This window comes from Priapulus caudatus, unplaced genomic scaffold (assembly GCF_000485595.1).
Source record: "Priapulus caudatus unplaced genomic scaffold, Priapulus_caudatus-5.0.1 Scaffold934, whole genome shotgun sequence".
In the NCBI taxonomy this organism is placed as follows: Eukaryota; Metazoa; Priapulida; class Priapulimorpha; order Priapulimorphida; family Priapulidae; genus Priapulus; species Priapulus caudatus.
The window spans coordinates 5,397-18,207 of NW_014577995.1; the positions used below are offsets into that span (position 1 = coordinate 5,397).

The window sequence follows — 12,811 nt, forward strand, 5'->3', positions numbered from 1 at the left end:
GCTTGCATCCAGGAGGAAAGCTGAGGTTTCAAATATATGTCTAATTAGTAAAGTTTTCTTTATTACCAGTAGGTGGCAGCACTAGATTAAATGTGGGTAATGCTATCCCCCGGGCGTGGAGGGAGGTGACCGCAACGTGGCAGCACTAGTGTTAGAATAGTGTTAGGATTAGGGTTAAGGTTAGGGTTAGGGTTAGGGTTAGGATTAGGGTTAGGGTTAGGGTTAGGGTTTTTGCATCATGATATCTGTCCCCACACCATAGATTAATTTTTGTGGATAACACTGCCTATATATAGCGCGGCGACACATATATATTTAGTGTGAAGGTTAGTGTTGGCGGTGTTGGAGTGAGGGTTAACGTTAGGGTTAACTTTTTGAACGTCATCGTCAACGTTATCACGTGACCTCCCTCCACGCCCGGGGGATAGCAACACCCATTAAATGTGCCAAGAGGAAAATACTCACCCATAGAAACACATTTTTCGTAATTTTATTACTATTACCGATAATAACGGGTTATATACACCAAATAATTTCTTCTTTCGGCAGGTCACATCATCTGCTAGTAAGCTAATGCTGCTATCCAGTGCATCTGGTCAGATGTTGGGTTCACCAATGAGTCTTCCAGATGTAACGCTTGCGAATGATCCCGTCCTCTACGAAAGATCAAATGGTGCTATCCACATTCTGCTCAATGCGGTATCAAGTGATAGAAAAGGTGAGTATTTTTATGCAGATTGAAAGCTGAGGTGAATTCTCCACTGAGAATATTGTCAGTATTTTCTGTAATTGTTTTTCATGCATGTTTTTTACACCAATAATGTTATATTTAGATTACATTTTGGATTCACGCTGTTGTATTCATTAGATATTTTCTTTATAAAAAGTATTTGTATAATGTACATGTACATGTGTGCTTGAATAATATGCTATGAGGAACTTTTCCATAGTTATATATTATCAAGAGTACATAATAGGAGATCTCCTATTATGTACTCTTGATATTATATACATATGTTCTTAGCTGTAATTGTTGGCGTTTTCTCTGCAGCTACTTTATTGGGGCTTTCCTTGCGAGATCTCTACAGGAATGCTGTCAATGTGAGCATACCAGATACTGCTTCCCTGCAGGTAAGCGTGATGGCGAGTGGAGACTGGAACAGAGTGGAACCGCCAGATAACATGGGACTCCAGGTTCTATACAGGTATGTTTTGATTATAACTGCTGATTGTGGGAGCTATGTGGGTACTGGTCGGTTACTGTTGCTATCTATTGCAGCTACATGGGGCAAATACACCATTAAACATAGACTCGAATTGTATTTTAAATTCTTTACTTACTTCAAAACAGTCAAATGACAGTTAAAATGCTTGAGTCTGTCCAATATTTATTATACTGGAGTGTGACGGTAAAGTGAACAATATGTGATGGCGATGATGACGATGGCAGTGATATGGCAATGCAAATGTTGTTCCAGGAGTCTTGGCGACGCCCCGACGCACATGCAGACGCCCATCCTTGCCGATCTTGATCGTGACTTGATCGCTGATGTGCTGCTGCTGGGATACGACGGAGCGGTGACCGTCCTCGGTGGTCAAACTTTCACCGAGCTGTGGAAGGCGGAGTTTCCCGGAGCAGGGTCCTACAGGTGCGTGCCGATCAAATCTGTGAGCGGCGCCACGACGCGAATCTGCAACAACTACCGCGACGACGTTCCACGAACGTGCGCGGCTTCTGTCGAGTTATCTTTTGCCTGTATTCAGTCGCAAACGAAAGCCGGTCGGTTTCCAAAGTTTGGTGCTGTTATGCCACCCCATGTTTATCACGTAAAGTTATTGTGTTTTTCCTGGTCTGGTCAGTCGAGAGGCCGTTGAGGAAATTCTCAATGTGTCACGAAGTTGAGTTATGGTCTATGGTGTGTGAAATCTGTGCTTTTTACTTGAGTTTTTAATTTTTTTTCATAGCCCTCCGGCTGTATCGTGGTACAACACAGATGAGTATCCAGATATTATGGTGAACCAAATGCATGGTCACAATGCAACGGTGAGTTATTGTTCGGAAGTCAGTGTTGTAATTGTAAATTATTGACAGATATTATGGATGTTAGTTATTCATTACATGAAATATATATACAGCCTTTGCCACAACTCAAGAAACCACATATAATTTTTAAGTTTTTACTAGGTGGCAACAATGAACATAGATTAGTATATTATCTAGGTTTCTATGTACAGTAGAAGTATAAAAATCCGGACTGTTCAGGGATTGGGTCGGTCCGGGTTTTCGGATTTCCGGATTCTCGGGCAGTACTTTTAAAATTCAAATTTAAGGAGGAATAAAGAAGAGATGAACAGAGATGATAAATTTTGATACAGGTTTATTCATTAGCAAATTCAGCATGCTTCATAATTTATCAAAACGAGCAGTTTTAAAGTGAAATAAAGTCAACACTTGACAAAAATGTAAACATTAAAATTTGTCACTACAATAATTCCTACAATATACCTATAATGTACTTGTAATAATACATAATAATATCCCTTAATCATGTACTTGATTTAGGTCCTGATACTCGATGGCAGCACAGGCAGCATCTTGTGGTCCCTGCAGGTGCCCAGTCACGAGCATGGAGCTCCCGTTGCCATGGTTACTGCAGACAGCTTTGCTAGCACGTTTGTCTTTATGGTTCATGGAAGAATCGGGGATAATGGCACTGTGCTGTCTGTCACCAGCGTGAGTCTATCTGATGTTATAATGTTTAGTTAAAGTATCACAGTTTTTCTGTTGGAACAGTTTCTAGAAGAATATTATTTATAAATCTTGGGTTTTTTTGCATTGTAACCAGATACATTTTACTTGTTCGTGACCTGGCAAAGATTCCTTCCATGATTTGTTACCTCATATGGCGATGATTATTTGTGTATTTGTGTTGTCTTTGTCTGATTGTGTTAGTGGTGAGAATCTATGACGTTTTTCTTCCTTTAGGAAGCACAATTGTGTAGCAGTCACAGCACTACTGTGGGTCTGAATGTCTACGCTATTGACTCCAGCATGGGGGAGACTGCATTACATCTGACAGAGCAGTTGCCAAGAATCTACTCAATTGGAATGAACAAACAGGGTATGCACATGAGCTTGTTATTGTATCCCCCGCGACGAAGTCGGCGGGGATACTGTGGTTTCATGTCTGTCCCGCCGCCGCCGCCGCAGACACTTTCCCTTCCGCTCTATAACTCGACTCCTTATTGACCTAGCATGACCAAACATGGTCTACTTACACATCTTGGGGAGAAGGTGCGCAGCGTACCAAAACCAGGTCACTACGACCTTTATTTGACCTTTACCTTGACCTTGATCATATTTCTCTTCTGCTCTATAACTCGGGCCCCTAATTGACCTAGCGCTACCAAACTTGGTATACTTACACATCTTGGGGAGAAGGTGCGCAGCGTACCAAAACCAGGTAACTGCGACCTTTATTTGACCTTTACCTTGGCCTTGATCATATTTCCCTTCCGCTCTATAACTCGGCCCCTAATTGACCTAGAGCGAGCAAACATCGTATACTTACACATCTTGGGGAGAAGGTGTGTCGCGTACCAAAACCCCTAAGGCAACCAATTTTAACATACTTGCACATCTCAGGCAGATGAGTTGTGTAACAAACCTTTGTCTTTGTGACTTATTTAACTTTACCTACCTACGTAGAGTCCTTACAGAGATATTTCATTCATACTAGATCACGGGGGATACATGTAGTTGGCGACAACTGCCCTTTCTAGTTAAAATTGGGGATGTACTCCTATTTTGGTTAGTTAGACTTTTCCAAACCATCCTATGTGGTGGTATTTTATTGCTTGGGCCAGATGTTGGTAAATTTCATAATCTATGTGTTATGATTTGCAGATGAAAGAAAGAAGAGTTGTACGGTGCTGACACCTGGTGAGGAACCATCAGGTATGTTTGAAAGCTCTCAGTTAAAATAGGAGCGATAACTCTTGTGCTCCGACTACAAACAACATACGGACATATCCTATTTTTACAAAAAATACTACTGGTATATAAGTTATATAAGCATATAATATACATGTATCTTTATATAGTCAAATATAGACACATCTTTATGCCAACCATTCTGCTAACTAGTTGGGTATACCTGGGTGAATATCGATGTGAAATATTTATGGTATATTTATCCCGTACACCAGCAGAATAAGGTAAATTAATTCATCACAATGAGTCATCGCTGACTAACTCTTTTCTCTACTTCTCTCTGTTGCAGTTTCCATCGCACACATTTCGTCAGCGGTTACGAAGGATGTGATATTACAGGTGGCACTGCAAGCCGACGACGGCAACGGTGATTCGATGCTAGTTCTCAGGAAGCTGTCCTATGAGGAAGCCCTGCGCAGGGATTCAATTGTGCACCTGTGATTCCACACCTACTGCGTCACTCCCTCGCTCACGCCTGTACACCTGTGATTCCCCACCTACTGTGTCACTCCCTCGCTCACGCCTGTACATCTGTGATTCCACACCTACTGCGTCACTCCCTCGCTCACGCCTATGACGACACACGATGCTGGTCTCTAACTTTGGTGCTTATATATATATATATGTGTGTATATATATATATGTGTGTGTGTGTGTGTGTGCGTGTGTGTGTGCGTGTGTGCATGCGTGCGTGTGTGCGTGTGTGTAGGGGGTCGTGGTAATACCGATAATCAGTGTTTGGCAGCTTTATACTATTCAGGTTCTCACCATGTATGTAGGAATAGATGCTAGAGCTTCTTGTCTTTAAGATCATTAATGCTAGCCGCACACTATCCGATTTTGCACTGTGCACAGCACTAAGCCCCCGCACACTATACGACCCGCTCCCGATCGATCGGGAGGCCACCGCACACTGTCCGACTCAAAGTTGACGCAAACCATGACTCTCTCGTGGCGTTCCAAGCGGATTTAGCGTGTACTAAGGGTCGGGAGTGTTTCCCATGGTTCGAATGCCATTCCATTCGAATGCGGTTCCCATGGCGCTGCTCTGTGATTGGTCAATTGTCTTCAGCGCTCGTCGATCGGGTCGGATGGCCGCGCACACTATCCGAGTCGCGTCGTAAGCCCTCGCACACTATCCGACCCGATCTGCTCCCGATTCAAAATTCGAATCGGGCCAAAATGACCTCCAGAGCCAATCTTAAGCCTCCCGAGCCAAACCAGAACATCTCAAACCAATCGTAAGCCTTCAAATCACGCTCGGGTCGGATAGTGTGCGGCTAGCATAAGTCTCATTCCATATTTATGTTGCTATTAGTAATAAACGTTTACAATTAAAATACGTAAATTATGGTTGCAGGAAACCTATTAGGTTAAACGGAAATGGTTCTACATTAAATGTGGGTAAATTTTATTATTGTAAATTTATGCATTTGACCTTTATAATTTATCACAACATTTAGCAAAACGTTGTCACTAACTTCGCTTTCATGTTGCCTGATGATCTCAACCAGTTACTAGTATTTCATTCAAGCTATATGAAATATTTGTCAATTATCAATAGTAGATAAAAACTAGAGCTTTGTTTTGATCTATTTGTGCTATTATCTGTATATTCTTTAGCAATTTCCCTTGTAATTGTTACCTCATTTGCTGAGTTACCAATCTGATGATATAAATTTGTGGATAGAAGTCTGTGATCAGTGCCACTTGTGATCTCCGAACTCGGAATGGCCAATACTAGTGTTGTGGTACATGGTTGCAATCAGGAGTCCATTATAACAAACGTGAATTGACTTGTTATTATCAAGGGTCCATAATAGGGACCTTTTCTAATAAGGGAATCCTTTTCTATTATGGACTCTTGTTATTATGTAGTTATTGTGTGATCATGTTATGCTATAAATCAGATATTTTATTTCCGATAAAGGTTGTCTGCTTTCTACATAGCACGGAATGTGTATTTTCGTGTAACAGGTGAAATGTGTAAAAGTTACGAATTCTCTGCCTATATAGTATAATTATTGCCCGTTGTTGTTGCACGTGTTGTCTTACATCTGCGTTTATTGTACTGCATGCTCTTGCCACCTGGTGGCCGTCCAGTGATTAACTTTGCATATAAAGCTAGAATGGTGCCTGGCTGCGAAACGTCGAACGTGCGTGCACTTGCAGGGATTATTATGACATTATCGTTGGCAGCTGTCGAAAACTGAGTAGCTCGCAGCATGCTCTAACTAACAGTTAACGGTGACACACCCTTGCTTCCTTGCCTGTTTCTACACTGTCTCCCCCTTCCCATCCTGTCTGCACTATATGGTACCATCGTCGTAAAAAGTTAAACCTACGTTTACTTCGCACAGCCGCGCGCAGAGATACTCCCACACACCACGCACGCACGCTTGCGCACACACACACACGCACGCACGCGCGCACACACACAGCCACGCACGCAGCTTACACCCTCCCACGCACATACGATACGCGCGCGGGGCACTGACGCACGCAGATACGCACACGCACACGGATAGACGCGCGAGCACGGACACACACGCTCACGCACGCACGCACGCACGCATACAAGCGCACGCACGCATACGGACACATACACGCGCACGCACGCATACGGACACATACACGCGCACGCACGCTAATCACATTTCCATGAGTAAGCACCCCGGCTATAGTTCCTCCCCCCACCCCCTACATGGGAGGCTGACACCCTGCGGGTCGGTATGTACAAGCGTCCGTGCGGGACGCTTACTAAGTGCTTCATGCGCGTGACAGCCAGCGTTTGTCGGCAAGGAAACGATAACAACGCGCTCGTTTACTCTCGACACAAGCCGACCGTGACGGGTCGCTTTTTTTCTTACGCCAAACCCAAGCCACCCACCTCCCACACGTCTCACACATGCTACATCACGGCTGACAGGTTCGCCCCATTGGGAATCTCGCGTTTCATTTCCTACCCAGTTGCTCCTGTGGAGACTGCAAACGATAAACATGCGGCTATAAACGCACGTCGGCAAGTCGCCAGTTTGTCTACAACGGCGCTCGATACACAGTTTACACGGAGAGTTCTATTCGTCTCGCCAGCGTTACAGCGTTCGGAACCCGGTGCGAAAAACCCCCGCCGGGTCTCTCCGTTACGTCACTAGCTGTTCGCGATCACAAAGCGTGTCGGCGCATGCGCACGGTGGCGGCACGGCAGACGATATCCCGGGACAACGGCGAGCGACACAACAGAGATCGCACGCACGCAGCCCCGAAGCAACGATGTCTCTGACGAACGGGAGCAACAACGGCCACAGCAGCAGCAGCGGCGGCGGCGGCGCGTATTCCGCCGGCTGGAACATCGGCCTCATCAACAGCCACGGCAAATACCTGACCGCCGAGACATTCGGCTTCAAGATCAATGCGAGCGGCTCGTCGATGAAGCGCAAGCAGATCTGGACGCTGGAGCAGAACGGGGGAGACAGCGTCGTCAGCCTTCGCTCGCACATGGGCCGCTACATGTCCACGGACAAATTCGGCAACGTCACCTGCGAGGCGGAGGACTGCGGTCCGTCGGAGGGCTTCTCGATCGAGATCAGCAAAGATGGCCGCTGGGCGTTCAAGTCGGTCGAGTTCGGGTACTACTTCGGCGGCGTCGGCGACAACCTGCGCTGCACGAGCAAGGCGTCGCTCACCGACGACGTGCTGTGGTCCGTGCACCTGGCCGTGCATCCGCAGGTGAACCTGCGCAACGTTAACCGGAAGCGGTACGCGCACCTGCGCGAAGAGGAGATGCACGTCGATGAGAACATTCCCTGGGGCCGCGACGCGCTCGTCACGCTCGAGCTGAGAGAGGGAAAGTACGCCGTGAAGACGTGCGACGACCGCTACCTGCACCGCGACGGCCGCCTCGTCGACGAAGCCGACGCCAACACCCTCTACCGGCTGGAGTTCCACGGCGGTTACATGGCGCTGAAGGACTGCGCGGGACGCTACCTGACGGCGGTGGGCGCAGACGGGCACATGAAGTCGCGCAATTCTACCGTCACCAAGGACGAGCTGTTCTCTGTGGAGGAGTCGCACCCTCAAGCCAGCTTCGTCGCTCACAACGGCAGGAGGGTGTCCACCAAACAAGGTAGGTCTCCGTCACCCACGCACAGTCCCTTCATAGTCGCTGGCCCTTCACAAACCCTTGACATTATCGGATTGTCACAAACATTAGACATCCTAATTCATTCCAAACCCTTGACATCATTGGCGCTTGACAAACCTTTGACGTTATGGGGCTGTCACATACATTTGACATCTTTAATCTGTCACAAACCGACCCGTCTCTACTCCACACAAAATCTTTCATCCCGTATCTGCGTCTATACGGCTGCCGTACAGCCTCTTGCTGGTACATGCAGAAATGGAGCCAACAGAGGATATATATACATACGTGGTCCCCACACAAAATCACCTGTTCACTTCTATACCCATATGTTCTTTCCAAGAATAAGTTTTTTACCAATCTGACTAGATGTTTCGATATATTGTGTAGTGCATCTGCGGTCCATCTTAAACCACTGCAGTCTCGACTAATCGATAAGGTAGTACAACCAGTATAACTCTTCTTCGTCCGCGTCCCGGAGGCGTCTTCAGAACTTATAACAACTGCGTGACCGGGACAGACGCACGTGGAATGCCCCTGTCACTATATAATCATGAGGGAAACACGACGTTGTTTTGAACGCGCGTTTAGAGGTATTCGGTAACTGGTTTTCGCCGAACGACGGGTTTGAATATCCAGTAATCACGGGATCCAGTAATCTAATAAACATGAGACACTCTCTCGTTGGAGATGTATTTAGCACGTATTGGCACGAGGTAATGTATTTATCGCGGCATCTTTCCCTGTCTCTGTCGGTAACCAAATTATCATGAATCAGCTTGAGAGAAACAGACAGCGAAGTCGATGTCGAGGTGAGACTGGCGTTATGTCATGCTTGCTCAGAATTCCAAGATGCGCATCTTTTCCGTGAATTCCATTTATGGGCTCTGTACGCGTCTGGTGGACTTCCGCGGCATAATGAGCTGCGTGTGACGGTTGTGGGGAATCTGTGAGACTGACTTTGTGATGCTAACAGACGCTCTCTGTGGTTAAGCAGATTATCATCTCTGTCTGACTCTCCCTCTCCCCCTCTCGCTAGCTCGTTCGCGCTCTCGCTCTCTCTCTCTCTCTCTCTCTCTCTCTCTCTCTCTCTCGTCTCTTTCTCTCTCTTTCTCTCTCTTTCTCCTCCTCTCTCTCGCTCTCTCTGCTCTCCCTTCGTCTCACCCTCTCTCTCTCTCGCGTCAGCTTACCGCGAGACCCGGTACGGCGCCGCTACTCTTCCCTGTCGCTATTCGTTCCATTCTCCTCATTCATCAAGCTCTCTCCGTACATTACTCTCTCTCTCTCCGTTCCGCCTCCCCGCCCCTCTCTCTCTCCTCTGCTCACTCTCGTCTTCTCTTCTCTCTCTAAGCTTCCCCGGTTCTCCCTCTTGCCATTCCCCGTCCCCCCTCTCCTCTCTCTTCGTACGTCCCTTCTCTCTTGTCCATTCTCTCTCCCTTCTCGTCATGTCGCTACTCGTGTGGTTGCATGTATTGACTGCCGACGCGTGCTATAGCTTCATGGCGGTCCGATAACGCCGCGAACGGCTCCTGAAAGACGCGACACAGCGCAAGCTACATCAGCGGATAACAGGCCTGCTAGTGTACGCACGCAAAACTACATCATCCTAGATTCCCTTTATATATAGGGATAGGGTCGCAGAATAACGGGGCGGAAACGGAAGAGAGAGAGAGAGAGAGAGAGAAGAGAGAGATGAGAGAGGAGAGAGAGACGGGGGGGGGGGTAAAATTGGGATGATGGGTGGGTGGGATAAGTAGATGGATAGACGGACGGACAGGAGGGCGGAATGACGGACAGACGGGCGGATAGAGGAGAGAGAGAGAGGGGTGAGAGAAAGAGAGAGGAGAGAAAAGAGAGAGAGAGAGAGAGAGGAGAGAGAGAGAGAGAGAGCGCGAAAAGCGAGAGAGAGAGAGAGAGCGCGCGCGATAAGACGAGAGAGAGAGAGAAGTAGAGAGAGAGAGGAGAGAGAGGGAGAGAAGAGAGAGGAGAGAAGCGAGAGAGAGGGGGGATAGAGTGAGAAACGAGGTTTAGGTAGGTTTGATAGCATATTTGAGTATATACAGTCACCTGCCACAGTCATAACCACTTCTAGACTAATACCACATGCTATATATAATACAGGCGGGGTCTCTCGCCCCACTCGTTTGTGGGAACTGATGGTTAATGCACTGACGCGTTGCTGCCTATTGTCCAGGTCGCGGTGTGTATTTGTGACTTGCCCTATGTTTTTTATCATAGCCCTTCACATCGATATGCCCTTCTTTACTTCATTGTCTCATGCTGCCTCCCTCTCAGCTCCGCGCGCAGACAAAATAGCTAGAAAATGGCACATGATTGGCAGGGTCACGTGACAGGCAACTCGCAGACCGACGACGATCGTAATTGTGCGCCTCGGTTCGCAGTCCACGGTCAAGTAGGAACCGTATCAGCCACCGTCCACCACCTCGTCTCTTGCTAAGGCAGCACGCGCCCGCCCGCCGTGCGCCCGCTAAAACCGCGGCAAGACGTGACGTATCTCGATAGGATAGTGCGCTGTGCGGTGTCGTAATGTACCTGGGCAATTGAGCTCCCCACGAGCGCCTGCGAGCTTGTACGCCTCCCCCCCATCCCGCTTCAAACCCGCCTGCGGAGTGGTCTGTGTGCCCCGAGAGGTACAGGCCGGGCTGGAGGTTAGTATGCTGGGTGCCCGCCCCGGTTATTATCATCCCCAGCCTTGTTTAATTTCTGCCCTCTGCTTACTTAATAATCGCATAATTCTGCACACAGGTGTGTTGAAGTGGGTGCTTATACGGCGTCAAGGATGCTAATAGCTGGTACATTGGTGGTGATACCGAAACCTGTTTCTCTCTGCGGCAGCGATAGATATCCCCACCGTGCTTCTTCCATTGTCCTATATAAGTGCGATATATATATATTCAGGTAAAATCTGGCGTCGTGACATGGGAGATGGTAAAGAAGAGAAGAAGAGATAGGAGTAAGAGAGACTGGAGGAGAAGTAAAGGGGCGGGAAGTAGCAGAGAGGTGGGAGTGGGAAAACATGAGAGAGAGAGGAGAAAGCGGCCGCGGCCGCTCAAATGAGGAAAGAGCGATGGCCGAGCGGGAGAGGAAATGAATTAGGAACGAGATGAAGAGAATGAGCAGAGAAGAGGAGAGAGAGAGAGAGAGAGAGAGAGAGAGAGAGAGAGAGAGAGAGAGAGACGCGCGTCCGAGATGCAGGCAGATAGACGGACACACTTTACAGGCAGACAGACAGAGAGTGGGATGGGGAGACGAACAGACAGGGAGATAGGGAGAAGCTGTATTTGGATCGATCAGGTGGTAATCGCGTGGCATTACACGAGGTTATTGTACTCGCTCGCTGACAGGCTCCGACAACGCGACAACTGTCTGGTGACAAAAGCCCAAAAGCCCCCGCAGCCGAACAGAACCAGTTCACACAGCTATAACGTTCCCAACCACCCAGTAATTACCGTAACATTAAACCACGGTGTTATGGCGAGCCGAGCTTATCAAAGACTCCTCGCTCCTTAGCACCGCTCAGTGGATGAATATAAATAAGTGCGCGGCACTCCTTGTAACTTTGTCGTATAATAACGCTTCGGTGCGTGGACTGCAAAATTGTTTGATGGGGAGCGCGCTTACGAAATTACGGCACGGAAACGAATTGAGTAGCGAAGTCGGTGACGAAGCGAAAATTAGGAAAATTAGCTAAATGTAGGAATATTTTTCGTCAACTTTCGCGCTCCACTAACATTGTAAATGATGATTACTCTGACCTCATGTAAGATTTTATCATCTCTTGATTTTATCTCCGCAGCCACACGCTGTCTCGCGCGGTTATTAGCGCACAGTGGAAGCAAGCAGAATTTATTTGCTTTCGTGGAATTCGTTTCGAGTCTGAATAGCTGAAGAAAAATGTCAGCTATTAGAACGTCTAGTTTCCCATTGTTGCTGCTCACGCCGATAACAGCCAAAGAATTCGTTCCAGTTCCGGTGCATTTAAATAATTAGCCCCTTAGCAAGCGAACCCATACACACCAGCACCACACATAACAGGGGTATGGAACCACACATACCATGATCCTGTAGACCGGGCTGAATTCTATACTTATACACTTGCGCACTAATTCCGGACACGTAGCGACAGGTAACTGTCGTACACCTGCACTATTGTATCCACATACGACATACCTGTATCATTATGTTATTTCGTGTTCATTGCTCGAACGTAATTAAAAATTTCGTTGGATGCACCTGTAACCACCGTCACCTGACACACGCGGAGAACATGCACTATTGCCAGGCACACTCATCTATAGGCCTACTCTCTATAGGAAACTCTTACCCATGCCGCATACTCAAGCTAACGCATTCTCCCTACCTCTACCTCTCCTCTCCCTTTCACGGTTTCACCCTCACTCTTCTTATCACTCTCACTCTCTCTGTCTGTATGTCTGTCTGTCTGTCTGTCTGTCTGTCTGTCTGTCTGTCTGTCTATCTGTCTGTCTGTCATGTCTGTTTGTCTGTCTGTCTGTCTGTCTGTCTGTCTGTCTGTCTGTCTGTCTGTCTGTCTGTCTGTCTGTCTGTCTGTCTGTCTGTCTATCTGTCTGTCTGTATGCCTGTTTGTCTGTCTATCTGTCTGTCTGTCTGTCTGTCTGTCTGTCTGTCTGTCT

At 47.5% G+C, this 12,811-nt stretch overlaps 2 protein-coding genes across 3 annotated transcripts in view; both read left to right on the plus strand.

Annotated features, from left to right (window-relative positions):
- Positions 1 to 4,805, plus strand: part of LOC106814515 (uncharacterized protein KIAA1467-like) — a 6,819-nt gene extending 2,014 nt beyond the window's left edge. The window contains exons 4-11 of one of the 2 annotated variants that reach the window (XM_014818827.1): positions 550 to 718; positions 1,052 to 1,205; positions 1,479 to 1,649; positions 1,966 to 2,044; positions 2,564 to 2,734; positions 2,987 to 3,122; positions 3,908 to 3,958; positions 4,284 to 4,805. In XM_014818827.1, coding sequence (XP_014674313.1) covers positions 550 to 718; positions 1,052 to 1,205; positions 1,479 to 1,649; positions 1,966 to 2,044; positions 2,564 to 2,734; positions 2,987 to 3,122; positions 3,908 to 3,958; positions 4,284 to 4,435 — 1,083 coding nt within the window. In that variant the 3' untranslated portion in view covers positions 4,436 to 4,805. The remainder of the gene's footprint in view (positions 1 to 549; positions 719 to 1,051; positions 1,206 to 1,478; positions 1,650 to 1,965; positions 2,045 to 2,563; positions 2,735 to 2,986; positions 3,123 to 3,907; positions 3,959 to 4,283) is intronic. The other variant, XM_014818828.1, reaches the window with a different exon arrangement.
- Positions 4,806 to 7,216: 2,411 nt separating this feature from the next.
- LOC106814512 (protein singed-like) overlaps positions 7,217 to 12,811 on the plus strand; it is a 38,890-nt gene continuing 33,295 nt past the window's right edge. The window contains exon 1 of the mRNA XM_014818824.1: positions 7,217 to 8,120. Within this exon, the coding sequence (XP_014674310.1) occupies positions 7,268 to 8,120 (853 nt within the window). The 5' untranslated portion in view covers positions 7,217 to 7,267. The remainder of the gene's footprint in view (positions 8,121 to 12,811) is intronic.